The 26,237-nt window shown below is 51.1% G+C and overlaps 1 protein-coding gene across 3 annotated transcripts in view; it reads right to left on the bottom strand.

The window, feature by feature from the left end:
- Col5a3 (collagen type V alpha 3 chain) overlaps nucleotides 1-26,237 on the bottom strand; it is a 45,595-nt gene that overhangs the window by 17,967 nt on the left and 1,391 nt on the right. For 2 of the 3 annotated variants that reach the window (XR_015048913.1, XM_021171693.3), the window contains exons 2-32: nucleotides 22,573-22,734; nucleotides 22,291-22,480; nucleotides 22,066-22,222; nucleotides 20,890-20,994; nucleotides 20,131-20,280; nucleotides 17,387-17,500; nucleotides 17,154-17,294; nucleotides 15,587-15,634; nucleotides 15,471-15,512; nucleotides 14,931-14,993; nucleotides 14,398-14,472; nucleotides 14,221-14,304; nucleotides 13,667-13,723; nucleotides 13,519-13,572; nucleotides 12,693-12,746; nucleotides 11,856-11,909; nucleotides 11,708-11,761; nucleotides 11,484-11,537; nucleotides 11,048-11,092; nucleotides 10,874-10,927; nucleotides 10,072-10,116; nucleotides 9,880-9,933; nucleotides 9,718-9,762; nucleotides 8,405-8,458; nucleotides 8,265-8,309; nucleotides 8,112-8,165; nucleotides 6,454-6,498; nucleotides 6,234-6,287; nucleotides 6,000-6,107; nucleotides 5,135-5,188; nucleotides 399-452 (exon numbers count right to left, since the gene is read on the bottom strand). Coding sequence is in view for 2 of the 3 variants with exons in the window: in XM_021171693.3 (XP_021027352.1) it covers nucleotides 399-452; nucleotides 5,135-5,188; nucleotides 6,000-6,107; nucleotides 6,234-6,287; nucleotides 6,454-6,498; nucleotides 8,112-8,165; nucleotides 8,265-8,309; nucleotides 8,405-8,458; nucleotides 9,718-9,762; nucleotides 9,880-9,933; nucleotides 10,072-10,116; nucleotides 10,874-10,927; nucleotides 11,048-11,092; nucleotides 11,484-11,537; nucleotides 11,708-11,761; nucleotides 11,856-11,909; nucleotides 12,693-12,746; nucleotides 13,519-13,572; nucleotides 13,667-13,723; nucleotides 14,221-14,304; nucleotides 14,398-14,472; nucleotides 14,931-14,993; nucleotides 15,471-15,512; nucleotides 15,587-15,634; nucleotides 17,154-17,294; nucleotides 17,387-17,500; nucleotides 20,131-20,280; nucleotides 20,890-20,994; nucleotides 22,066-22,222; nucleotides 22,291-22,480; nucleotides 22,573-22,734 (2,369 nt within the window). In the remaining variant the exon portion in view is untranslated. The remainder of the gene's footprint in view (nucleotides 1-398; nucleotides 453-5,134; nucleotides 5,189-5,999; nucleotides 6,108-6,233; nucleotides 6,288-6,453; nucleotides 6,499-8,111; nucleotides 8,166-8,264; nucleotides 8,310-8,404; nucleotides 8,459-9,717; nucleotides 9,763-9,879; nucleotides 9,934-10,071; nucleotides 10,117-10,873; nucleotides 10,928-11,047; nucleotides 11,093-11,483; nucleotides 11,538-11,707; nucleotides 11,762-11,855; nucleotides 11,910-12,692; nucleotides 12,747-13,518; nucleotides 13,573-13,666; nucleotides 13,724-14,220; nucleotides 14,305-14,397; nucleotides 14,473-14,930; nucleotides 14,994-15,470; nucleotides 15,513-15,586; nucleotides 15,635-17,153; nucleotides 17,295-17,386; nucleotides 17,501-20,130; nucleotides 20,281-20,889; nucleotides 20,995-22,065; nucleotides 22,223-22,290; nucleotides 22,481-22,572; nucleotides 22,735-26,237) is intronic. The other variant, XM_085844454.1, reaches the window with a different exon arrangement.

The following is a 26,237-nucleotide window of genomic DNA, read 5'->3' on the forward strand; positions in this document are numbered from 1 at the left end:
TACACAAAAGTGCAGGTGTTCCCAGACGCCAAAAGGGGACGCTGGATCCCCTGGATCCAGAGCTACAGCTGGTTGTGAGCCACCTGATGGAGTACTGGGAACCAAACACCAGCCCTCTGGGAGAGCAGACAGGGCTCCTAGCTGCTGAGTCAGCTCTCCAGCTCTGGGGTGGTTAGTTTTCATTGTTAGCTTGAGGCAGTCTAGAAGCATCCAGAAAGAAAGTCTCAATAAGGGACTGTATAGATCAGGTTACCCTGTAGGAGTGTCTGTGGGGATTGTCTTGATTGCCTTAAGTGAGAGAGCAAGATTTGCCCTAATAAGCACAGTCAAACCATCCCAGCACCCACCTCCGGCACGCCTGAGCACACCTTCCTCATACCCTTTGACACACAACTCACCCGCTTGCCTTTCTCCCCCAGTGGTCCCAGGGGTCCAGGAAATCCAATAGATCCCTGAGCAGAGAGAATGAGACAGGAGACTCAGGGATGGTGAGCATTAGGTGGAATTGGTCCCTGGCTCCATCCTTTGAGACTTCCTTAGGCTACAGAATCTGATGGATGTCTTTTGCCTCCTCCAGCCGCAGCCTCCTCAGAGTGGCCCCGCACCCTCCTCCTCACCTCATTCTGGTTCTCACCCCACAGCAGCCATACTACCCACCTCCAAATTCCCCAGGTATGCCTGCATGTTCCTGCCCGAGAGCCTTTGCACACGTCCCTCCCTTCACCTTAAATGCTCTTCTCTCAAGTTTACACAAAGCCACCAGTCACCCATCATTCACCACCCTTATGTGCATGTATATGTGATATGTGTGTACACGTGCCCATATACACATATAGAAACCACAGGAGAGTGTCAGATGCCCTGTTCTATTTTTTGTTTTTTGGGTTTTTTTTTGTTTGTTTGCTTTTGTTTTTTGTTTTTTGTTTTTTGTTTTTTTCGAGACAGGGTTTCTCTGTATAGCCCTGGCTGTCCTGGAACTCACTCTGTAGACCAGGTTGGCCTTGAACTCAGAAATCCGCCTGCCTCTGCCTCCCAAGTGCTGGGATTAAAGGCGTGCACCACCACGCCCGGCGCCCTGTCCTATTATTGTCCAATCTCAGTAAAGCACTTGCCTAGGACGCAGGAATTCCTGAGCACCACACAACACAGGTGTGATGGCATCTGCCCCTGGTCCCAGCTTCCAAGGTGAAACACAAGGGTGAGGAGTTCAAGCTCAGCCTTTTCTATATACCAAGTATGAGGCTAGCCTGGGCTACATAAAACCCTATCTGTACTGGTTAGTTTTGTGTCAACTTGACACAGCTGGAGTTATCACAGAAAAAGGACCTTCAGTTGAGGAAATGCCTCCATGAGATCCAACTGTAAGGCATTTTCTCAATTAGTGATCAAGGGGGAAAGGCCCCTTGTGGGTGGGACCATCTCTGGGCTGGTAGTCTTGGGTTCTATAAGAGAGCAGGCTGAGCAAGCCAGGGGAGGCAAGCCAGTAAAGAACATCCCTCCATGGCCTCTGCATCAGCTCCTGCTTTCTGACCTGCTTGAGTTCCAGTCCTGACTTCCTTTCGTGATGAACAGCAGTATGGAAGTGTAAGCTGAATAAACCCTTTCCTTCCCAACTGCTTCTTGGTCATGATGTTTGTGCAGGAATAGAAACCCTGACTAAGACACTATCTTAACAAAAGAACTAGAGGAGCTGGCTGGCAGGTGGATGTGGCAGCCCACCTGTAATCCCGGCACTCGGGAAGTAGAGCCAGGGAGTCCCCAAAGGAGCAAACTGACTAATAAAACAACTAGAATTGGTGAGCTCTGGGTTCAAGTGAAAGATCCTGCCTCCATATATAAGGATAAAGAGATGGAGGACACTGGACATCACCCTCCGGTTTCCATGCTCCAGTATACTGCACACATGGAGGCAACTCACATCTAAACGTCAATGCACACACACGAAACAAGCAACTCAAAGGCCACAAAGGGGGGTGGGAATTCATGGGAGGTTGTTAGGTTATTAGGGTCCTTGAATGGGATTGGGTGCCAAGGTCTTTGCCCTCTCTCTGTACCTCCCTTCTCTCTCTCTCTCTCTCCTCTTCCTTTCCCCCTTCCCCTCTCTGTCTTACTCTCTCCCTCTCCCCTTCCCTCTCCCCCTCCCCCTCTCTTCCTCTTCCTCTTCCTTTCTTGGCTGTCTCTTCTCTCCCCACCCTTCTCCTCTACCCCCACTCTCCTGCTTCATGATTTGAGTGACTGCTCTCTGCCACCTTTGACCTGTTACCACCATCTGCCACCAGAAGCTGAAAGTCAAAGGTCCACTCAAGACCATGAGCCAACTACAACTTGCCTGCAAACCTTGATCTACAATGAGTATTAGGCAAGACAACCATGTCAGCTAAACTTGCCTGCAAACCTTGATCTACAGTGAGTATTAGGCAAGACAACCATGTCAGTTCCAAACAGCAAAGATACGGAACTCAGGAAGAACTGCTTCTGGTGAGATGGCTCAGTGGGTAAGCTGCTGCTGCCAGTCCTAATGGCGTGAGTTTGGTCTGCAGCATCCACATGGTGGACGGAGAGAACTGACGCCCTCAAGTTGTCCTTTATGTGTGTCTGTGTGTGCCTGGTGCCCATGGGGAAGAGAGAAGGACACTGGATCCCCCGGAGCTGGAATTATGGACTTCATGTGGATGCTGGGAACTGAACCCAGGATCTTTGCAAGAGCAGCAAGAGGTTTTAACCTCTGAGCATCTTCCCAACCCATAAACTTGATTTTAAAAAAGAATTCTGCACTCAAATCTGCTCCCATGCATCTTTAAGATCCCAAGGGCCTTTACATAAACAGACATGCTCACTAACCCATGATGCCGTCCGTCCGGGGTGCGGCTCAGACAGAGAGCACAATCTTGCACGCACTCTTATCCTCCTAACACTGGCACATGTGTTTCCACACAGCCACATTTCTGTATAAGTACACTGTGCTGGCTTATAATGAATTCAAGATTGGAAAGGTCTCAGTTGTGTGCATTTCCTCTGTTAGGATTCCAACATCTTTGTGTGCCCCACCCCCTGGTCTGTGCTGGCAGCTTGATTCTTGTGTGGGATTATGGATGGGGTACCTTTAAGGGGCACAGTGTAGTGGGAGGTCTTTAGGTCATTAGGACTAACAGGAAGGGATTAACATAGTTCTCATGGAACTCAGAGAAATGGCTCAGAGGATAAGAGCACACTGGCTGTTCTTCCAGAGGCCTGGGTTTGCTTCTCCCAACACCCACATGGCAGGCTCACAACCGTCTATAACATCTATAACACCAGTTCTACAGAATCTGAAATTTGCTTCTAGCCTCTGCAGGTTTCGCATGCATCTGATGCACAGATGTGTATGCAGGCACAGAATATGTTTACACATTCACATAAAATAAAAAGAAATAAAATATCAAAAAACATTTAGAAGAGTTTTTGGTTTTTTTTTTTTAAAGCATTTTGATGGCCGGCACTCGGGAGATTTTGGTGCATAGATCTCTGTGTCCTACACAGTGAGATTCTATCTCGGTAAAACCAAGACCCCTTCATTATATTTACTTATTTTCTGTGCCGCAGCATGCATGTGGAGGTCAGAAGACAGCTTGCAGGGGTCAGTTCTCTCTTTCTACCACTTGGGTGGCAGGGATCTAACTCGGGTCATTAGGTTTGGAGGAAAGGACCTTTATCTTACACAGCCAAGAGGATTTTTGTTTGGAGTTCGTGTGTGCATGTGCATGTGGAAGCCAGAAGCCAATGCTAGGTGTCTTCTTTGTACTTCACTTTAGCGTTGCACACACATGTTCATGGGTGTGTGTGGTGTACGAACATGTGTCCAAGCAGGTGCCAGAGCAGGATGCCCAGCATCCTCCTCTACACTCGCTGTCCATCATTCCTTTCAGACAGGGTCTCTCACTGAGCATGGAGTTAGCCTGCTGTCCAGCAAGGCCCAGGGATCCTCCTGTTTCAACCCCCACAGTCCCGGGGTGACAGGAACACAAACAAGGCCTTGCCTGACTTTTTCCCTTTCTATTTAAAGGAGTTTTGTTTTGGTGTGTGTCTGTGTGTCTGTGTGTGTGTGTGTGTTGTGTGTGAGTGCTGATGACAGAGGGCACACTTTATCAGATCCCCTGGAGCCGAGGTTGTAGCCAGTTGTAAGCTGGCAGTGTGGATGTAGAGCCCTAAGCTCTGAGGGGCAGCAAGGGTTCTCAACTGCTGAGCCATTTCCCCAGCATGGGAAGTGGGTGATAGAAATTTGAACTTAGGCTCAAACTCAGCAAACTCTCTCTCCACCGATCTATCTCCTTGGCCCCTTCTCCTTAACTCTTTGAGATAAAGTCTCTCACTGAACCTGGAGCTTGGTCAAGTGCTAGATTTTCTGGCCATTGAGCCCCAGGAACCCTCCTGCCTACCTCCCCAGTGCTGAGGTCACAAATGTGTACCACACATGGTTTTTCACATGGGTGCTGGAACTCAAATTCAGGGTTTCATGGCTGCATGGCAAGCACTGTACTGACAGCAATCTGGCCAGTGGCCCGTGGGTTGTCATTAGGAAGTGTGGCCATCCCATCTCTGGCTTCCTGTGCTGCTGTGGGGTCACTCTAACTCATACCTGCTTTTGTATGACACCATTTCCTACTAAAGTAACTCAGTCAGGGAGGGGACTTAACTCCGGCTACATCAGTGGAGTCCTCTGATTTTAAGTTATTAGCCTTCAATACTATGCTAACAAAACCTCTTTTCTTCATAAAATATCCAGCTTCAAATGTTTTTGTTATGGCAACAGAAAGCAGTCTAACACATCCCTCTGGTTGATGGACCAAACAACCAGACCACAAGTCATCAAGTGAATCTAGGCAGATATCACAGGTACCTCCGCTTAGCAGCTGGGAAAATGGTTTCAAGAACCTCACTCAAGGTCATGGAGGTCATAAGCACTTCTGAGAATGAGACCATGATGCTCATGTTTTCCTTAATACTCTCTCAATGCCAGGAGCTGTACAGCCGAGCATACCCCTATCCCCGCCTCCTCCCTTCCCCTCCCCCCCTCCCCCCCCCCCGCGTGCCCTGGGACACAGCCTGGACCCTCTCTGCCTTTCCCCTGCCCGCCTCCAGTTCCATGGCCTCGTACCTTAGGTCCTGGGCGTCCTGGGTAACCTGGGAGACCTGGCACCCCAAGCTTGCCCTGCAGGAGAAAAAGATTGTAGAACAAAGGTCACACACTGCAGGCTGGAGACCAGAGGAGAAACGGTGTGCAACCCGTGCAACCGAGTGAGAACCTAGGAAACTGAGGTCTACGAGGGATGTGCCTGCCTGCGAGGGGCTCATTCACCAGTACAAGCCCGTGTCCTCCTCTGTAAGGGGAAGATGAGCTGTTTACCACAGGAACCTGAGAGATGGCTCAGTAGTTTGATTCCCAGCACGGTATCAGGCAGCTCATAACCACCTGTGACTTTGGCTCCAGGGATTGACCTCTGGAGGCATCTGTACTCACACAGAGAGACACAGAATTAAAAATAAAAATAATTCCCCCCACCCCACCCCTTTTAAAGACAGGGTCGCATTGTGTAGCTCTGGCTGGCCTAGAACTCACCAAGTACCTTTGTCCCACCCCACCCCACCATCTCTGGAATTAAAGGAATGCACCACCATGACATAAATAAATCTTTTTAAAAATCTATCACACAGAGTCGCTGTGGGGATTAAAACGAAGGTGCAAGCAAGTAATTGCTCTACAATGCTCAGCAAATAAATGAAGTATGACGGGTTAGCTCAGCCCGACATCCCTGTCCAGAATCCCCCAGTGAGCGGCTGGGGTGGGACTCAGTGTTAGGGCCCCTGCCCAGAGTCCCCAGTGCGGGGCTGGGGAGTGGCTCCACAGTACAACTGTTTTCTAACAAGTGAGGCGTCCTGGTTCCATATCCAGACTGGACAGTGAGGCAGCAGCCAGGGGCGGAGATGGGCAGTAAACAATGCAAATGGACCGTGTGAATCACCTTCTCCCCTGCTGCTCCTGGAGGACCCTCATCACCAGGCAGTCCCCCAGGCCCCTTTTGTCCTTCTGGACCATCCTCTCCTCTGGGACCTAGGGGTCCGGGGTTTCCCTGAGATAGAAAATATAAATCAATAAATAAATGGGATTGAAACCAGTCACCTTTCCTTCCTCCTCTGTTTAATCACAGCCCATCCCATGTTTACACCACACAGTCCTCATCTGGAGCTGGTCTTACCCGGTCACCTTTTGGTCCCTCATCACCCTTGAAGCCAGGAAAGCCATCCTCTCCCTGGGAGGAGATACAGAAATGGAGACAGAGCAGGCAAGAGCAGGAAGAAAGGGTGGGACAGAGGCAGGCGAAGAGTAGAAGTCGGGGTCTTAGGGAAGGGACACGGCCAGGGGCTCTTTATGGGGGCTCCCTCTCCCTCCCTTCCAGTGAACCCCTTCCTCCTCACCCTTTCTCCTTTCTCGCCTTGGAGACCCCGGTTACCAGAGGTACCCTAAGAAAAAATTTAGAGAGCTCTCAGTCTCCTTCCCTGCAAAAGGAAGGTTTTAGACTTCCTCCCTTGACCTAAAATTGTGGGAACAGTTGCAAGACGGGGATAGTGTGGTGGGGAGCCCTAGAGGGAGCAGCCCTGTCTCCTCGGAGCCCCTCAGTGTCTCCTCTACCGATCGATCGCATGCCTGGTAGCCACCCCATCCCCCACCCCCACCAAGTTCAGATGCGTAGGGAGAAGCAGGAGAGCCAAATCTCTACACCATTCATCTCTACTTCCTGAGGACACAGTGTCTACAGTTCCTTCTGGCAGAAGAAAGAACATTCCAGAGGCCAGTTTCATTCCAAAGGCAGGGGAGAGTTTCCCCATTGTGCTGGCCACAAGGAGACTCTGTGCCTGGTGACAGCATGTCCATCCCGTGCAGAGCTCATACCCTGGGCTGACTTCCTGCCTGTACCACACTGAAAAACTGCACTTGGCTCAGACGGGAACTGAGCTCAACTGAAGAATGAACAAGCAGTTGGAGCTGATGCAACTATGCACTTGGAAACAGCAGGGCCTTCTGCAGCCCCGCAGTAATTCACTGGACCTCAGTAAAGAAAGCTTTGGCTGCAGCCATCCTCTCCCTTGGCTACAAAGTAACTCGATTCAGATACAACACGGGCTGCAGCCACAGCCCTCCACTTATCTGCAAAATAAGCTGGGACACCCCCACCCCTCACCCCCACCCACCAGGAATTGCCAGAAGGAATAAGAGCCAGTCCTTATCTATGTTGCCTGTTCTATGCATACATCAAACTATGATAAAATCCAATTTATAAATTAAGCAAAGAAAAAGATGAGAAAAGAAACTAACAATAAAATAGAGCCATTTGTTTACTTTCTGTTTTGTTTGTTTTTGAGACAGTAGTCCCACCTACCTAGCCTGGAATTTACTATGAATACCAGAATGTCCTGGAAAGCACAGAGATCCTCCTGCCTCTGCCTTCCAGGTGCTGGAGTGAGTTTTGCTGTTGTTATTTCTTTATTTTGTTTTGAGACACGGTCTCATGTAGCCCTGGCTGATTTAAAATTCACTCCATGGCTAAGGATGACTCTGGACTTCCAATGCCTCTGCCTCTACCACCTCCACACTAGGACCACAGCATGTACCACCATGCTGAGTTTATAGGGTGCTGGGATTGGAACGTGGGACACTCCATACATGCTAGGCAAGCATTCTGCGGTCTGAGCTTCTGCCCCAGCCTTTTTAATTCTTAGGTTGAAACAGGCTGGCTTCACATTTGTAAAGCTCAGGCTGATCTTAAATTCCTGATCTTCTTCCCTCAAGTACTGTGATTACAGGGTGTGTGTGTTTGTGTGTGTGAATGTGTGTGTGTGTATGTATTTTGTTAGTGATTCATTTGTGAAACAGGGTCTCAAAATAGTGCAATACACGTCTGGCTGGCAGAATTCACTATATAGCCCAGGCTAGCCTCCAACTTGGAGGAATCTTCTCGCCTTTGCCTCCCAAATACTGGGGCCACAGACATCACATGATACCTGGCACTAAGTTGGTCTTCTGACACCAACACTAATCAACTGTCCCACCTTCAAAGCCCTCAAGGGTTACCTACCTTCACACCACGAAGTCCAGGATAGCCCCGAGGGCCTGCTGATCCTGGTGGGCCCTGATAGGAAAACAAGGTCAGTGCTATCTTGTTCCTAGTATCCTGTCTCCTCACTTGCTACTCCTCTTTCCTAGCCCAGCCACCCTCCTGGTCACTCACCTGAGCCCCTTTTTCTCCTGTGGGACCCTCGTGGCCTGGGTGGCCCTGCCGGAGAAACACATCAACTCATCAAAGGCCAAAATGTGTCATGCAGACACCCAAACCTTCCCCTTCCCCTTGTCCCAGCTCCTGGTTCTCACCGGGGGGCCCTCAGATCCTGGGACACCTGGAATTCCGGGGTTTCCAGGGGGACCCTGAAAAAAAGAGGAAAAATAAGAGTAGCCTGAGAGTCTCAGTGATTACCCAGGCAGCTCAGAGTGAGCCTACAACACAAGCTCTGCCCATGTTTGCTGTGTGACGCTGGTGACCCAGCTTGCCCTCTCTGAGCTTCGGAAATCCTCCTTATCTGGGAGAGATGCAAAAGCAATATGAGAGTCTGAGTGGTGGTGGTGGTGGTGCATGCCTTTAATCCTAGCACTCGGGATGCAGAGGCAGGTGGATCTCTGAGTTCGAGGCCAGCCAGGGCTACACAGAGAAACCCTGCCTTGAAATACAAATGAAACAAAACAAACAAAAAACCAATGAGAAGGGGCGAGGTGTGGCTCAGTTGTAGATCTCCTTCCTAGAATCCATTAGTGACAAGCTGGGGTGCCGCTATATAGGCAAGCACTATGATGCACAAGGCCCCAGGTTTTAGGCCCAGTACCACAGAAAGAACAAAACCAGTATGAAATATGCTAGAGTCGGAACTTCTCACCCACACCCCCTTGTCTTGTTTCTTTGCTTCATTTCATTTCATTTCATTTCATTTCATTTCATTTCATTTCATTTCATTTATTTAGACAAAGTTCTGCAGTAAGGTCCAGGCTGGGACAATTACTGGGACTGCAGGGGTGTGGTACCATAGCTGGCTCTCCAGTTCTGGTTTCCCAGCCTCTTATCTACCTTTGGACCTATCAGATATTTGGACCAATCAGACATTTTTTTGATTGATGATTGATATGAGAGGGTCATAAGAAACCAGGCTGAGCAAAGCCAGTTAGCAGCATTTCTCCATAGCCTCTGCTTCAGTTCCTGCTTCTAGGGTCCTGCATTTCCGCAATAACATGGAAGCATAGGTCCGTGAGCCCTTTCCTCCTCAAGCTGGCTTTGGCCGGTGTTTTATCGTGACAACAGAAAAGCAAGCTAGGAAACACACATAGCTGTACACATATACACAAGTATGCACACACCACATGTGAGCACACACACACATGCAGAGAGACAAAGCTGAGGTCTGTCCTTCATTAGCTTCCTGGGAGTCCCTTTTGTGAGGGCATCTGTGAGGGACAGAGGTACTAACAACGCCTCCTCTGTCTGCCAGCCTCAGTGGGATTCTCCTGGAAACCCTCCCCCAACAGTGCCACTCTGTCACTCTGGACTGGCTTCCGGAATGTGACTATTCATCAGCAGGAAGTCCCTCAAAGGAACCCTAGAGTGGAGCTTCTCCTAGTGACAGGAGCAAGTCACTTACCTTTTCCCCGGGAGTGCCAATGGGCCCCTGGGGGCCTGGAATTCCCTGGGACATAAAAAGAAGGTGAAAGAGTCACAAAAAGAGAGATGGACAGTAAAACTGGACAAGGGAGGACTGTGGCTCAGCCCCCCCACCTCCCATTGTCAAGACAGAGGCATAAACCTGGGAGCCGTGGTTTCCTTGCTGTCCTGGGGGGCCGGGTTCTCCAGGAGGACCCTGTTGGGGGAAGGGTGGGTTCAGTGAAGCAGGAAGGTGACAGAAGGTGGAGGGTAAGGGAAGTTCCAAGTAGACAAGGCTATAAAGATCATGGGCTTGGAGAGTCAGAAGGGCAAAAGCAGATGGTAGGACGCTTACCACGTTGCCTTTGGCCCCTGGTGCGCCATCACTCCCCGTCACACCCTGTGAGGACAGATCAGACCCCGGGTGTGAGCTGCTGAGAAACATGTATAAAGGGGACAGCAGCAACAGAAAGCTTCTTCAGGCTCGGGAGATGCTCAGTGGGTCAAGGCACTTGCTGCACAAGCAATGCAGCTCTGAGTTCAAATCCCCGGAACCCACACAAAAGCCTAACTAGTAGCATTGGCATTTGTGATCCCCTGCAGGGAGAGGAGAGGCCGGAGACTGATTTCCCTGGAAAACGTGGAGGCCAGCATAGTGGAAAACCCAGAGAAAAACCCTCAGACAAGCCCAGGCGAATGTTCACTCAGGAGGCAGCAGAGGCAGGAGGATCTCTAAATTAGAGGCCAGCCTGGTCTACAAAGTGAGTTCCAGGACTGCCAGGGCTACACAGAGAAACCCTGTCTTAAAAAAACAAAAAACAAAACAAAAAACCCTCAAACAAGGTGGGAAAAGACCAACTCTCACAATTGTCATCAGACTTTCACACTGTGCCTCTTGTGCAGGCAATCACAGTCACACAGAGCAAGGACAAGAGGGAGCGAGGGAGAAAGGGGGTGGGGGTTACTCAGTGGATAATGACACTTGCTGCTAAGACTGATGTCCTGAGTTTAATTCCAGGGATCCATTGTGAAAGAAAAGATCTGATCTCCACATGTGGGTCGTGCAAACACACACACATACACACACTTAGAGTGGTGGCTTACAGGGGAAGACAGGTAAAAATAAAACATAGACAGGGAGTCAACAAGATTCTCACCGGGCGTCCTAGGGGACCTGGGAGACCTCTGGGGCCAATCAGACCTCGGGGACCCTGCAAGGAAGGAGCCACATAATTGGTATTAGAGGTATATACTCCTGCAAGTTTCGTGCCCCAAGGGGATTCTTCCCTCCCCTGAACAAGTAAAGGAGTCTGGGGTCTCCCAATACTCACTGGCTCTCCAGCCTGGCCAGTGGGCCCTGGAGGTCCCTGCAGGCCCTATGGAAAGTGTCATCATTATTTACACTGGGCAAGTACAGACCCGAGGTACAACCTCCCCTCATCTAGAAGCCCCTTTAAGAGTTGGCTTGGTGTCTTCCCACTCTTACGACAGAGCTCAGTCTCCAGGCCTTGACTTACCCTCCCACATCCTCACCCAAAAGCTAGCTATCAGCTCCAATGCTGCCTTTTAGAGGACCCTGGGGCTTCCTGCTCCTGTAGTGTAGACCCCAGTCCCCAGACACCACTCAGCTAATTTCTGAGTTTTGTTTGCTTGCTTGTTTGTTTATTTGTTTCAATGTCAGGGAATGAAGCCAGGGCTTCATATATGGTAGGCAAGTGCTGAGCCCCCCCCCCCCCCGCCTCTTTCCTATGCCCCCCTCCAGCTTACCTTTACACCATCCTCTCCTGGGGGACCAGGTTGCCCTACCCGTCCAAAGTCACCCTAGTACAGAGAAGGAGGGGTGCATTTGAATAAATTAGCATATGCAGGAGCCACTCACTTCAGAAAAGAAGTTCAGTGTGGGTCGTGAAGGCTCAGACAGTGTATGAAGCTCTGAAGTCAAGGAAGCATTACACATGATAACAGGGCGTGAGTATGGGAGGGGCACTCACCCTTTGGCCCTTCTCACCAGGCAGCCCGGGCAGGCCATCAAAGCCCCTGTCACCCTTTTGGAAGAGACAGCAGCTGCCTTAAATCCTTGACCTTGACATCTCCCCACCCTGCAATGCCCCCTCAACCCATCCTGGCCCCAGCACCCACCTTAGGTCCTGTGTCTCCGGGGAGCCCCCGAGCCCCATCTGCTCCAGCTCGGCCCTATGAAGAAAATGAATCAAGGATGGATGAACCTCCCAGAGCTCTTCCCTCTAAATGTCCTGCCATCCAGTGTGGCTACTGTGCACTACCTTTTACTGTCTCCCAAGGACTGCTTTCTTAAAATTTTGGTGGTGGTTGTTGTTGTTGTTGTTGTTGTTGTTGTTGTAGTTGTTGAGTCAAGGTCTCACTGTGCAGCCCTGGTTGGCCTGGTACTCACTATTTATGCTAGGATCACAGGCCTGCCGAGAGATCTACCTGCCTCTGACTCCTGAGTGCTGGGGTTAAAGTCACCAAGCCTGGCTAGTGTATTCAGTGTGTGCGTGTACATGTGCATGTATGTGCCATGGCACACATGTGGAGATGTGGAGGTCAGAAGATGACTTGTGGAAGTCAGTTCTCTTCTCCCGTGAGGTGACTCTCAAGTACTTAACCCTATGCAGAAGTTAAAGGATGACCTTGAGTTTCTAATCCTCCTGCCTCATCTCCCAAATTCTGGGGTCAGGCACACGCACACACTTTTTTTTGTATGTGTGCTGCTTAGGTTGTTCTTCACTTGCTCCTGACCACACTTGGGCCCCTGCCAAGCGTTGTCCCTGTTCTCAAGTCTCCCTGAAGCTGCCACCTGCCCCATCCCTTCACTGTGCACCCAGCTGAGCATCCGCTGCAGTCTTCTGCGCTCAGGTCCCTCTGATAACACAGGAAGGCCAGAGAGAACAAAGCCAGAGTTTTTGTTTGGTGCTGGTGGTAAGCAAAGCATAACTTAAGAACCTAGACGTTACTCACTGTCTTGCCTTCCCGTCCAGGAGGCCCAGGAGGGCCCTGTAATCCTCGGGGGCCCTGTGGTGGGAAACAAGAAGGAAGAATTAAAAGAAAAGGCATATGCTTCTTTTGTTTGTTTTTTGTTTCATTTTGACAAGGTCTACCATGCAACTCTGGCTGGCCTAGAACTCACTGTATAGACCAAGCTGGCCTTGAATTTACAGAGACCCCCTGCCTCAGCCTCCTGAGATTAAAGATGTGCACCACCGCCTCAGTAGATACGCACACCTTTGATCACAGCGCTCGGGAAGCGGAGGCAGGGGGATCTTTGTGTTTTAGGCTAGGCCTTGCCCTCCTGGTCCTCCAGCCTCTACCCCACCAAGTGCTGGGATGACAGGTGTGCACTCCACACCTGGTTTATGCGGAGCTGGGGGCTGGGACTCAGGGTTTCATTCATGCTTGGCAAATGCTTTACCAGCTGAACCCAGCCCCCAGCCCAGAACCTATTTTATTTATTTTTATTTCATGTGCATTGGTGTTTTTTTACCTGCATGTATGTCTATGTGAGGGTGCCTATGGAAATGGAATTGCAGACAATCATGGACCGCTATATGAGCACTGGGAATTAAACCCAGGTTCTCTGGAAGAACAGCCAGTGTTTCTAACCACTAGACCATCTCTCCAGCATCCTTAGAGCCTATTTTAAATCACTCCCCAGGAGAGGCAGAAGTTTCAAAGGTATATTTCTATTCCATTTGTTATGTTCCCCAGCTGGCCTTTTATCCTGTAACCTTTGGAGAAAACGTTTCCCATCTAATCCGTTCCTCCCCCCATATCCGTCCAGACTCACCTGTGGCCCCACTTCTCCCAATTCACCTTTCAGACCTGGATATCCAGGGAGGCCCTTGGAGGAGGAGAGATGGGGGAGGAGCACAGTTTGAGCAATGTGGCTATCTGGCAGGGATGCACTCTCTCCCCAGTGTAGTCCCCTTACTCACCACAGGGCCTGGGCGCCCAGTGAGCCCTACTGGACCAGGGGGCCCTTTCATGGACAGCTGGAAAGACAGACAGAGCAAGAGTTCCCCATAAGACCACAGAATCACTACTAGAGGTAGGAGTGTGCCTCCTCCACAGGTTGTAAATCTGTTCCCCGATTCGTGTGTTGATAACACTTTGAGGGGAGCCTTTTGGAAGATGATTGGGATTCGATGAAATCAGAAGGGTGGGTGCCCCATCCTGACAATCAGTACCTTTAGGAGAGTAAGGCTTATCCTCACGTATGTACCATCTTGCCTTGCACTGCCCCACCACCACCAGTTACAATGCACCCAGCTAGGCGGCAGCATGGTGCTCTGGGACTTGCCAGCCTCCAGAATCATTAGCCTGGATCCTCTGTTCTCCATAAACCACCCAGGCTCGGGACTTTGCAATAACAACAGAAACTCACAGCAAGCATCTTCAGGAGAGAGATATCCTCAGCCTCCCAACCAGTCCTGCATGAGCCTTTATTTATGCTGTCCCTCACATGACACATGGCCCTTATCCCACTCACCTGAGCCTGTTGCAGTACTGCCTGGGCCTGGGCCTGCTGGAAGGACACTGGGGGTCCCTTCATCGAGCTGCTTGCAAAATGGAACTAAGGAACAACTATGGATGAGTAGAGATGCACAGGAAGGCATCCCCTGGGGTCAGGACTCCACTGCCCAGGGATGGGACTCTCCCTCCTCACCGGCATCATAATCACTGTGCCCGGCAGGCCCCGGGCTCCATCAATGCCTGGGATTCCTGGGAGGCCGGCAGGACCCTGAGAGAAGGAGCAAGACAGAGGGGTGGATGGATGAGGTAAGGACAGCAGATGGAAGATGAGAGGGGACAGAGGGGGAGCAGAGACTGAGAAGGAGCCTGATGATCTGAGTTTGACTGCCCGAGATCCACATGGTAGAAGGAGAGAACTGAGTCTTGCAAGGTGTCCTTTGACCTCTGATCAGGTACCAGGCCATGGCCACTACCGGCCATGTGTGCACGCACATGCACAAAATAGATAAATGAAAATGACATGAAAAATTTAAAGATGCACAAAAACAGGCACAAGGAGAAAATGGGAAGAGAAGTCAGGGTTTACGGAGTTCACAGATGGGGGCAACATCACTTCTGGGATGGTGTTCCTAATCCCAGACCCGCACACCCACATTCGAATCTCCACACCCCCATCCTGAAATCCCACCCCAACACAGGCATACACTCCAGTGGGGAGTCTCTTACCGGTAGACCACGGTCCCCAGGGAAGCCCGGAGGCCCAGGAGGGCCTGAAGGACCAGATATTCCCTGTGGAGACAGAAATCAGAGGTCACAGGAGATGTAGAACATGAGCCTAGCTGGTTCTGACCCACCTATGACCTTGTCTTCAGGCATACCTCCTGACTACCACTTAGGCAGCTCTGCTCCCACCGTGATCTATTGCCCTCTCAACTTTGTATCCTAAATCTTTTTTGACATATCTTTTGGGTATTGAATATCCAATGACCTTCAGCAACACTATAATCCAAATCTTCTCCCCATCTAGAAGAGAGTCGGGAACCATGGTGCACACCTGTAATCCCAATGTTCAGGAGGCTGAGGCAGAAGGATCAAGAGACAGAGTCCAGCCTAGGCTACATAGTGAGATGAAGACAGCCTGGGCTACGTAAAAGGAAAGGAAGAGCAGCTATGAGAGCATCTAGTGGCATAGCTGGTTTGTGCATGGGCTCTAGGGGGCAGGGCATGGGGAAGAGGTTGGAATACGGGACTAGAACTAGTACTCACCCGGGGTCCTGGAGCTCCTGCAGGCCCCTCAAACTGCTGTCCCTGGGGTGGAAACAAGTGTGACCCCTGTTCTCACGAAGCCCCTTAACCTCCTCACAGCCCCCTCCTCCTCTTACCTGCTCAACTGTCGCAGGCTCTCCTTTCGCTCCCTTTTCTCCAGCACCCTAGGGACAGTGAGGAGAGAGGAAACAGGACATAAGAGCAGAGACAGAGACATGATGGCAGAGACAGAGACATGACGGCAGAGAGGTTGCTCTTTGTAAACACACAGGCCATCCAAGCCTGAACTCAGGCTCTGGACTCCACAGTGGAAGGAGAGGACTGACTCCTGAAAGTCGTCCAAGGTGAAGGGCATGAACTCCAAAAACCTTATCATGGCTCTGTCTCTCTCCCAGTGATGCTGGGACCTTATTCAAACCTGTGGCCATCTGCAGATAACTCATGAAGTCATTTAGTGTGTGACACACATACAACAAATGAGGTTCAAGCCTAACACACGTGATGACTTAGCCTCTTTGTTAACCTGACTGGATTTGAAATTGCCGAGGAGGGGCCAGGTGTGGTCACTCATGCTTTAGTCCCAGCACTCAGAGGCAGTGGCAGGCAGATCTCTGGGAGTTCAAGGCCAGATGGATCTACCAACCAGGGTTACACAGTAAGAGTCTGTCTCAGTGAATGGATGAATGGATGGATGGATGGATGGATGGATGGATGGATGGATGGATGAATGAATGAATCTGACAGCAACAAAAATGGAATGACCCAGGAGATTGGTGAGATGAAACTGTGGTGTGTCTGGATGCTTCCATTCCAAAGAGAATTTACTGAGGGAGGCATCCAGAGGAACAGTGGTGCTTCCCCAGATAGAGTTAAAGGGGAGGAGAGCACCAGGCCAGAGAGAACAGCTTTCCCTACTCATTGCTTCCCCTTCTCCAAGAACTGAAGCCTCCCACCACATGTTTCTGTCCCCATGATGATGCTCAACTGGCAACTGCGGGAACCCTTTGCAGTGTGAGCAAAGCAACCCCTCCTCCTGCAAGTTGACTCTATCAGGTATTTTCTCCTAGCACAAGAAAAGTAACAGAGCAGGAAGTCAGTGCAGTCTCAAGTCTGACTCCGCCTCTGCCAACACCAAGGAGGAACAGGGCTGCCTGCCCCTCTAGCCTTGTCCACCCAAGGCTTTATGACTAAGTCAGCCCCAAGTCTTTCTCCTCAGCCTGGATGGGCTCCCCTGGACTCTAGAACCTTCTAGCCATCCGTGGTCTGAAGTCTCACTTAAATGTCAAACAGATGTTACAAGTTCAAGACACCGCCAGGAGATGACAACTATCCATCTCCAGAGACAAGAGCAGAAGGAACCATGTCCTCCAACTGGAGTTATTCTCTCTCCCATCGCTTGCTAACTCTACAAGCTTCCCCACTGACTCTCTGGCTCCCCCTACTGTCCACTCAGCAGGCAGGGCACGCAGAGAGCTAGAAGCAGGGTTCCACTCGAAGTCCAAATCTCCCCTGCTTAGACTAAAGGCCACTTGCATCACCAGCCCCTGTCACACTGCAAGTGATTGGTAAACATTTTGCAGCTGCAACTGTGCCAGGGTCACACAAAGGTAGTTGACACAAAACAAACAGTCAAGAACAAGAATGTCTATAGCCCATCTCCTGGCCCAGCCTCTCTAGACTCACAGGAAAGATCTGGAACTCAGTCTGTAAGGACTGTTCTGCTGCCCGGAACTTGGGGCCCATGGTGGAGCCACCTCCTTCACCCTCCTTAGTAGCGTCCATCTCTGGAGTCCTCTGCTCAGTTTCAGTACTAGAGTCCAACCCCTGTGGAGAACACTGGGAACGTCAAGGTTTGCTCTTGGCCATCCCCTTCACCACCCCTCCCCCTGGCCCAGTGCCATCCACTTCCCGCCAACCTGTGAGACCGTGGCATTTTGTCCAATCGTGACAGTGGTGGTGATGGCCAGAGGTGTGGGAGTCGGAGGCAGGTGGGGAACTGTGTTCTCTGTCTCAGGGACGTGGAGGGAGGTCTGCAGCAGACATGGAAGGAGTGTCAGATCTGGGGTGAGGCCAATCAAGACAAAGGAAACAAAGGAGGAGCCAGGGCTCTCCCTTAGGGGAATCCCCAGTTCAGAGGTGGGAAGACAGAAGTAGCTTCTCAGCAAATTTAGAGGCTGGTGGGGGAAAAGACAGGTGCCCCGTACAACCTGTCCAAGGTGGCCAGAGGGGAAACCTCCTTGGATACAAGAGGAGCAGAGCAGGGCCAAATCTCCCAGGCCTGGGAGCAGAACTGGATTGGCTCCAGGGCCCAGTGGTTAAAGTCAAAAGCCAGCACTCGGGGCCAGACTCCCGGAAGCCCAGCCCCACATGTCTTCTCCCCTGACAACTCAGCGGTCAACCAGCCAGGCTGCAATTCATCCAACCTGGACAGCTGCAGAAGAACTGGGTCAAGGCAGAGAACTTGGTAGTCATACTATGGGACAGAAAGATCCAGGACTGAGATCTAATTACAACCCGTGACCCCTCCAACCAAGGACTTCAAGCAATGACCCAACCGATGACTTAGGACCCCTGCCCAGTAATTTACCAGTCAATAACCTACAAAATTAACCCAAATTATTCCAAGCTAGGTGAGCCCTGCCTGCCTTTATGATTCCCATCGATGGCTCTGAAGAGAAAGCCTTCCATCCAGGGACTCAAGTATGACCCCAAGTAGTAGAATCCTCCAACACAAATCACTATTTAGTGACCCCCTAAATAATGAACCCTCTCTGGGATCCTCAATCAATCATTCCACTAACAATGGCCCCATTATGTCTTCTAGCAATCTCCCTAATTAATAACCCTTAATCAACATTCAACTAGTGCATTGGCTTATCTTAATGACACAGCCTAGAGTCACCCGTGAAGGATGTCTGTGAGTGTTTAGACGAGGTGGACCAGGGGGCTGTCTCTGGAAGGTTGTCTTGAGGGTTAACTGAAAGATCCAGCCCACTGTAGTTGGCCCCTCCTACAGGAGGTTCTGAACAGTGTAAGAACAGCCAGCGCTGGCTGAGATCGAGCAAACAGGCAGGAATTCATGGATTTCCTCTCTCTGCTTGTAATTGTGGATGCAATGCTTTAAGTTGCTGCCTGAGTTCCCCCAAATAAGGGACTATAACCTGGAATGTAAGCCGAAACAATCCCCTCTCTCCTCTAAGTTGCTTTTGATCAGGACAGGGGTTTTTGTTGTTTCGGTTTTTGATTTTTGATTTTTTTAAAATGTGTATGTATGTGTGCATGTGCACACATTCACGCATGCGACACGTGCGTGCAGGTCCCCTGAGCAGGGAGGGCGTCAGATTCCTTCGAATTGGAATTACAGACTGTCATGAGTCATGTCAGGGGACAGTGTTGCCAGCAAAGGCAACTGTAGGAATGAAAGACCCTCAAGGCCCAGCCTGTGCCATTCCCTTGTGGAATGAGGTCGGAGACAGGCATGGGCTCCTCATCTGAGATGCCAGCCACTCCTGGGCCCCTCTCCCAGCTATCTGTAATGTGCCCAGGCTGCACGTGGTCTCCTGGTCTCTGGGAAGGTGAGAGTACTGAGTGTGGAGGCTAACTGTGGGCCCTCCATCTGTGCAGCTAAGGGGAAAGTCAGTATCCACGCTTAGGGAGACTGCTTAGGGGTCACCACGCCCCAGAATGGAACTCCTCACTTTAGCTGTCGGTAAGTACAGCCAACCAATTCATTAGTTTCCCAAGCTAGATGTGAGTGAAATCATACCTTGGTTGGCCATTACTTCCCTATCTATTGCTCATGTCTACCAGGAAAAGTTCACACACAACAAAGACAAGTCAAAATATCAACAGTGACCTTTACCAACGACCTTTACCAACTGTCTCCAACTAGGCCTCCAAGGGAAGACCTCCAACTAGGAACTCCTTACATATTCACCCTAATGAACAACCTCCTCAACCAGCAATCCTAAATAGTACCCTCAAGAAGTAAGAGTGGGGAGGGGAGACCTGGAAAGGGGGAAACATTTGAAATGTAAATGATGAAAATATCCAATTTAAAAAATTAAATAAAACATTTTAAAAGGAAAAAAATGAGGGTGATCAGAATGTGGCATCTGTCATCACACTGGTCTCCAGGACTGACTTTGCTTGTCTAGCTCGATAGGCAGCTGTCCCCTTCCTCCCTTGCTGCTCCACGTGTCGCTCCCAAAGGTGCAAACTTAAAGAGGATAACCTTCCTCTTTAAGGGGGCTGGGAGTGTCTGTGCCCCCTGCTAGAACCTCCAGATGAGTTTCCAAACAGGGCCATCAAAGGGAAAATCCCCACCGGTGGCCCCAGCAGTGAACCCCACATACTGACACAATAACCAATGCACCTGAAACCAGTTACCCGAGCTGATGATCCGCTCGCTAGGACTCCACTAGGACCCTTCTAATCATGGGGTCCTCTTGTGTTGAGAGGTGCCTCCTTCTCCAGCTCCCCACGAGTACAGCGTGTGGAACAGACATGAAAAAGCCCCTGACACAGGACCTGCCATACCCTTCCACTGAGAGAATTAGACCTCAGGAGTTAGGCCCTGAGGACCAACACAAAGATGAGGGGCTAGAGGTGGGTGGCCATCAGGCAGCGAAGAGCAAAGCAGGAGGTTCCGGGTTCTTACCTGGTTCTCAGGGGCACCAGGGGTCGGACTCAGCTCTGAGGTCTCCTTGTTTTTCTTTCTTCCCTTGCCCTTGCGACCCCGCCCTTTTTTCTTTCCTTTGCCCTTTCGACGACGAGGGGCAGGGGTTTCTGGTTCATCGTCTTTGGGGGCCTGAGGAAAGGGTCCTAGTTAGGGCTATAATCTCTCCCCATTGGGAATGCCATCACTTGAGTCACTGAGGGCTAGCTTGTGGTTTACTTAGCTCTCTCTCTCTCTCTCTCTCTCTCTCTCTCTGTGTGTGTGTGTGTGTGTGTGTGTGTGTGTGTGTGACCATCCACATTGCCATGCTGACTGGCCAGTGAACCCCAGGAATCCTCCTGCCTCTGCCTTTCCAGCACTGGAATACAAATGTTCCACCGTGCTCAGCGTTTCCACACTCTGGAGATAAAACAGGTCCTAGTGCTTGAAACTGAAGGTTCTTGACTGACTGAGCCATCTCCCCGTGCCCAGGCAGGAGGCAGGATATTTTGTTATTGTTGATATTTTGGAGACAAGATTTTGCTTTGTAGCCTAGGCTGGCCCCAAAGTCAGTCCTCGTCATCAGCCTCTTGAGTACAGAGGGGACTGAGGTGTGCCTCACCACATCTGGCCTGATGTGTCGTCTTCTGTGATCTGCCCTGAGTTTCCAGTCTAAAGTTGTTCACCTCTTTGTTTCTGGGTCATCTTCCACTCTCTCTTGATACCTACAGACAGAAGTGCCACCTGGAACTCCCCACTCACCCCTGTGGTTGTGGAATCGAGGGTTTCACAATCAGGGAGGTAGCGCTCACAGGCCTGGAAGGCAGCCTGAGGGTCTGGAATTAACAGCAGCTCCTGGATGTCTCCCTAGAAAGGAGAAAAAGGAGCCCCAGGCTGATTCTGGCCTGAGTTTCCCAGCATGCCTCTGCCTACCTCCCGCCCAGAGCACCCTAAGGAAGGGAAAACCTACAGCATCTACAGGTAGCAAAGAAGCAACGATCTCACCAGCCTCGGGACACCACAGAACAAAACACACCCAGTGTGATGGTTAAGCTTGTCAACTTTTAAAAATGGCATTTATCTACTTAACGTGTGTGCACGCACAGGCACAGGTGTGCCACGTCACTCCTGTGTGGAGCTGAGAGGACAACCGACAGGATTTATTTCTCTCCTTCCACCACATACATTTCAGGTTCAAGCTCAGGTCAACAGACTTAGCAGCAAGCACCTTTGCTGACTGAGCCATCCTGCGGGTCGGGGCCCTTAGACAGTCAAGTCATCTAGAATTACCTCTGTCACAAGTCTGTGAGCGTGCCTGGGAGGGATGATCTACATTAAGTTAGCTGAGGTGGGAAGGCTTATCTTAGATGGGGATGGCACTAGTCCACGGGCTGGGGTCCTGGACTAGGAAGAAGGTGAGCTGAGTACCAGCGTCCATCTCTGTTTCCGGACCTGAGATGCAGTCTGGCCTGCTACCTCACACACCTCTCCAGGATGGGCAGTGCCCTCAAGCTGCAAGCCCAAGGAAACCCTCATGCTTCTGCCTTGTATTTTGTCACAGCAATGAAAAACGTGATTAATGTAGTCAGCATCTCCCTGCTCTCACGCCACCTCTGTATGCAAGGTACTAGACAGCGGTGGCTCACTAGAGAGATGAGGTCCCCAGCATGGGCATACACTATCCTGGCCACCAGACCATCGTGTGGTGGTCTCAGCCATCTGCCACAAGCATTTACTCCAGCAGGGACCAAGGATGCACGTGTGAGGAGACCTGACATCTTGTTGATTTACTGACTCTCTTGTGTGACACTCCCTCCCTTCAGCTCTGTGGGGCTAGGTGGAAACTGGGCACTTTCCTTCTCTGTTCTCGTCCAGTTTAGGCTGGGGACAAAACTCCCCACCCTCTGCCTCAGTTTCCCCTACCACTGAACTACATACCTCAAAAGACTCCTCCCTGGTGTCCTGGGTTCCCATCACAGTGAGTCCAGCTGTACTTATAAACCGAGGCCCCTGACCAAATGTTGGGGGCTGTGGTTCACAGTCAACCACCAGGGTCACCTTGTTACCACTGACGCTGACCGCCACACGGTGCCACCTGCAAAAGGTACAAGTCTCAGTGCAGGGATTTCCACAGGGTGTCCCTTTCCCTTCCCCCATACTCACCTGCCATCCATGATGTTGATTTGCTTGGGGAGGGGCCTGAAGGAGTCACCAAGGAGGCCCAGAGCTGGCCCCAATGCCAGTCCCAGCTGCCGGACACCCTTCTCATCATAAATAGACAGAAGGACAGACTGGTTGGCTGGCTGGGCCCTCAGCGTGAGCAGCACAGAAAAGTTCTCAGGAAAATGCCCATCTGTGTAGACAGGTAAAGGGAACAGGTTAGACAGGCAGTGTAACCCACCCTTCCAGGATGACCCCCTCCCAGGCCTTCCTGTCCTAACTCACCTGGGAAGAGCTGCCACGTGGGGACACTGAGAAGGCTGGACTTGCCCACCCTGAATGCTCGGTCACCCTGTGGAATCCTCAGGGGGCAGAAGCCAGGCCCTTCAGCCACCCCAGCCTGGTCTCTATGCACACCCAAGGCTTCCAGTACGTCCACAGGTTCTGCTGTAGAAAGACACCAGGGTGAGAAGGTTTGGCCAGAACCGCATAGGAATTGGGCCTGATTGTACAATCTCCAGTCCTGATAGCTACTCAGAAGGCTGAGGTGGGAGGCTCTTCTACCTGACCTACACAGTGAGTTCAAGGCCAGCCTGAGCAACTTAATGAGATTCTGTCTGAAAATCGAGAAGTTAAAAAAAAAAAAGCCCCAAACTCCATAATACTTGCTCAGACTTGGGGATTCCTGTCCTCACAGTTCAGGAGGAAGCGAGTGGCCTGGGACTAGCAGCACCTCCCCTACTGCCCCACAGATGTTGCTGGTACATCCATCTGTTGACTGGTTGTTTCTTTCCCCCCTAAGTTTTTGGTGAGAAAAAAAAAAGCTGACCTAGTTCTAGGATGAATCAAATCTTCCTGGCTGGAGCCCCAGAGCCAAGCCTTCCCCTTCTCCCTACACCCCCACACTGGTTCCTTGGGCAGCTTCCCGGCATGGAACCCCCTTGCAAGGGAAAATCCACAAAGGAGAAAGGGGTTTGTGGGGGTACACTCTTCTTAGACCTCATAGCCTCCTCCTTCTGATTCCCAGCTCCATGGCGTCTCCCTGAGATTCCCAGGACCCACAGCCTTCTCCCTCTTATTCCTTTATCTAACTCTCCCTGACTTCCTCCATTTGACTCCCCATCTAACTCCCCCTGACCTCCTCCATCTGACCTGGACCAGTTTTATCACCTTCTGATCATCTATTTCTGATAACCCCCTGATCTTCTCCCTCTCTCATCCCAGAAAAGAAAGAATAGGTCTGATCTCACAGACCTCTAATCCAAGCCATCTTTGCAGCCCCACCCAGTCATCTTGGCCAGTGTTAACTGAATCCACATGGTTTGTGCAGGGTGGGTGAGGGCTTCCCCTGGGCCCAAAACCCCTGGCCTGTCCCTTCCCCTAGCAAACTGTCCCACTAACCCCCTGACCCAGACTCTTGGCAGAGCCAGGTTCTGCTAAATCTGCCAGGACCTCACTTCAGAGTAGCTCAGCTGACCTCACCACTGAAAATTGGGTTGGGGGACTAGACTTGGAGAGGAAGGGACATGGATGAAGACACCCCCCATCCCAGCTATCCCCTTTACCCTCTGAACTTTGTAGAGTCCTGTTCATGTCCCTGTATCCTCACCTCTGACCATTCTACCTTCTCTCTGTCCCACTCCATGCTCAGGTCTGAAATCAGTCAACAATCAATCTTGCTTTCTTGGTATTCTCTCTCCATCTGTTCTCCCCGTTCCCTGTCCCCATCTGTAACTGTCCCTTCAGTGGCCAAGCTGTCATTAAGAAGTATTTGGATTACAATTTCCCCACCACCCCTGAGACTGAGTTTGGGCTCTCAGGCTCTGCTAACCACAAGGTCACCCCCTAAGGACATCCCAGCTCTCCCTCTGGACTGGGAGCCCAGGGAAGATTTAGATCCACAACATCATCCGGTAGAAGGACTTTGCCCAGCTCAGTTTATGGTTTTTGTTTTCAAGATAAGGTCTACCGTAGGCCAGGCAGGTCTTGAACTCTTGACCCTCTGTTGTTCACCTCCAGAGTGCTGGGATGACAGACATGCTCCACCATGCCCCAGTGCTGGGATGGAACACAGAGATGTGTGCATGCTAGGTGGATACTTTACCAACTGAGCTCCCTCCTGACGTAGACCCCAGCTTCTATGCAGTAGGAAAAGGGGGCTCCTTGGTCACTGCTCACTCCCATTTCAAAAGTCCTCCCTGGCATCTAATGCAGAAGACTCTTGCTTCAGCCTTGAGTCCTCTTGGCAGTGACCTTTCAATGGCTGACTGCCCTTTCTCTCTCACAGCTCCACAACAAGAAATACACAAGAGCCATTGAGCCTGCGGGGCATGCAGGAGGGGTCAGGAGCTGCCCAAACTCTTCCCCCACATACACACCCTCTCCCTGCCTTGGTCAAGGCCTCTAGGGAGATGTCTGGTGGGGTCTAGGATGTGGAGGGAGGCAGGTGGGATGCAGCTGGGTCATTGCAGGAAAATGTGCAAGCACGGGACTTGCCACTGGTTGAGGTATAGGCAGCTAATTAGATGAAAGTTTTCAGGATTGATAAGATGGCTCAGCAGGTAAAGGCACTGCTGCCTAGTCCAATAATGTAAGCTTGAGTCCAGTAACCCACGTGCTGAGAGGAGAGAACTGGCTCCTTCAGGTTGTCTGACTTCCACATGCGTATACATGCACAATGAAGTGTTAAAAAAAAAAAAAAAAAAAAAAGAAGGAAAAATGTAAATTTGATGCCATTGTTCAGCAGGAGTGGCAGCAAGATCTCCACAGCGTTTACTTCACAGGCCAGACGTGTAACAGGAGATGGAGGCTTTAACCCCCAGATTTCTCCCTCGCAATGCAAGGGAAAATATGACCAAGTCACTGAGTGGGCGACTGCTTGTGGAAGATGACAGCATCGGTCTGTGGGCCATAGAGAAGCATGTGTGAGAAGCTGAAAACCCAGGAGGGTCCTGTCTGGGTGGCAGATGGGGTTGCCTGGGTGTGGCCATGAGTTGCACATTCCTGGAGTCCCAGGGGTGTTGTATTCTGAATGAATGCCTGAGGTTGCATGACCCTGAGGTTGTGTGAGCGTGGGAATGGGGCATAGGCCAACACGGAGTTCCCCACGTGGTCTGCAACCTCCCCAGACTCAGCAGAAATTGGGAAAGTAGAGTCAGTGTATGCATGTGGCCTCTGGGGACAGAACGCACCTTCCTTTCCTTCTGGGATGTGATCTAGGTCATAGATGCCCTGGTCATCCATCACTTGGAGAGTCATCGTGTCCTCTCACCGTTGCCACCCGGAGAACCCTGAGAGGCGTGGCTGGGGCATCAGGCCACATGCTCACAGCTGGGCAGGCGTCAGCGGTGACTCACCAGTCCCTTAGCCCTGGGGGACCCCCTTGGGGGCCCTGAGAAATTCTTCAGGAAAAATCACCCCAGGATCTTGCAGCTGGGGTACAATGCAACTTCCACTTGGTCGCTCCTGCGGGCGCTCAGCCCCACCCCTCCTCATGCCGCACCCCGCCTCGCCCCTCAATACAGCCCTCCCGTGGGCCCTGTCCATGGTGCTGATGCCGTGGCTCTAGGGAGAAGGGGGTGGGGGAGGGGAGGAGGAAGGAGGGGTGGGAGCCAGTTTCGGGTAAAGAGAGGATAATGTAAAGCCCTTGGGAGAAGTGCAAAAGGGAACTGTGCGGATCAGTGAGATGGCTGGAGCAGGGTGCTTGCTGCAAAGTCTAATGACCTGAGTTCGATTCCTGGGACCTACATGGTGGAAGGAGAGACTGACCCTCATAAGTTAGTTGTTCATCTGACCTGCACACTCACTCTGTGGCATAAGGGTACACACACAGAGAGAGACAGAGACAGAGACAGAGAGACAGAGACAGAGATGTAACGTTTAAAAGAAAACTGTGAATTCCTGATTTGTCCATCCCACTCACCACCAACCTCAGAATCAGGCACTCATGG

This window comes from Mus caroli, unplaced genomic scaffold (assembly GCF_978045245.1).
Source record: "Mus caroli unplaced genomic scaffold, Mus_caroli_1 scaffold_11, whole genome shotgun sequence".
NCBI lineage: Eukaryota > Metazoa > Chordata > Mammalia > Rodentia > Muridae > Mus > Mus caroli.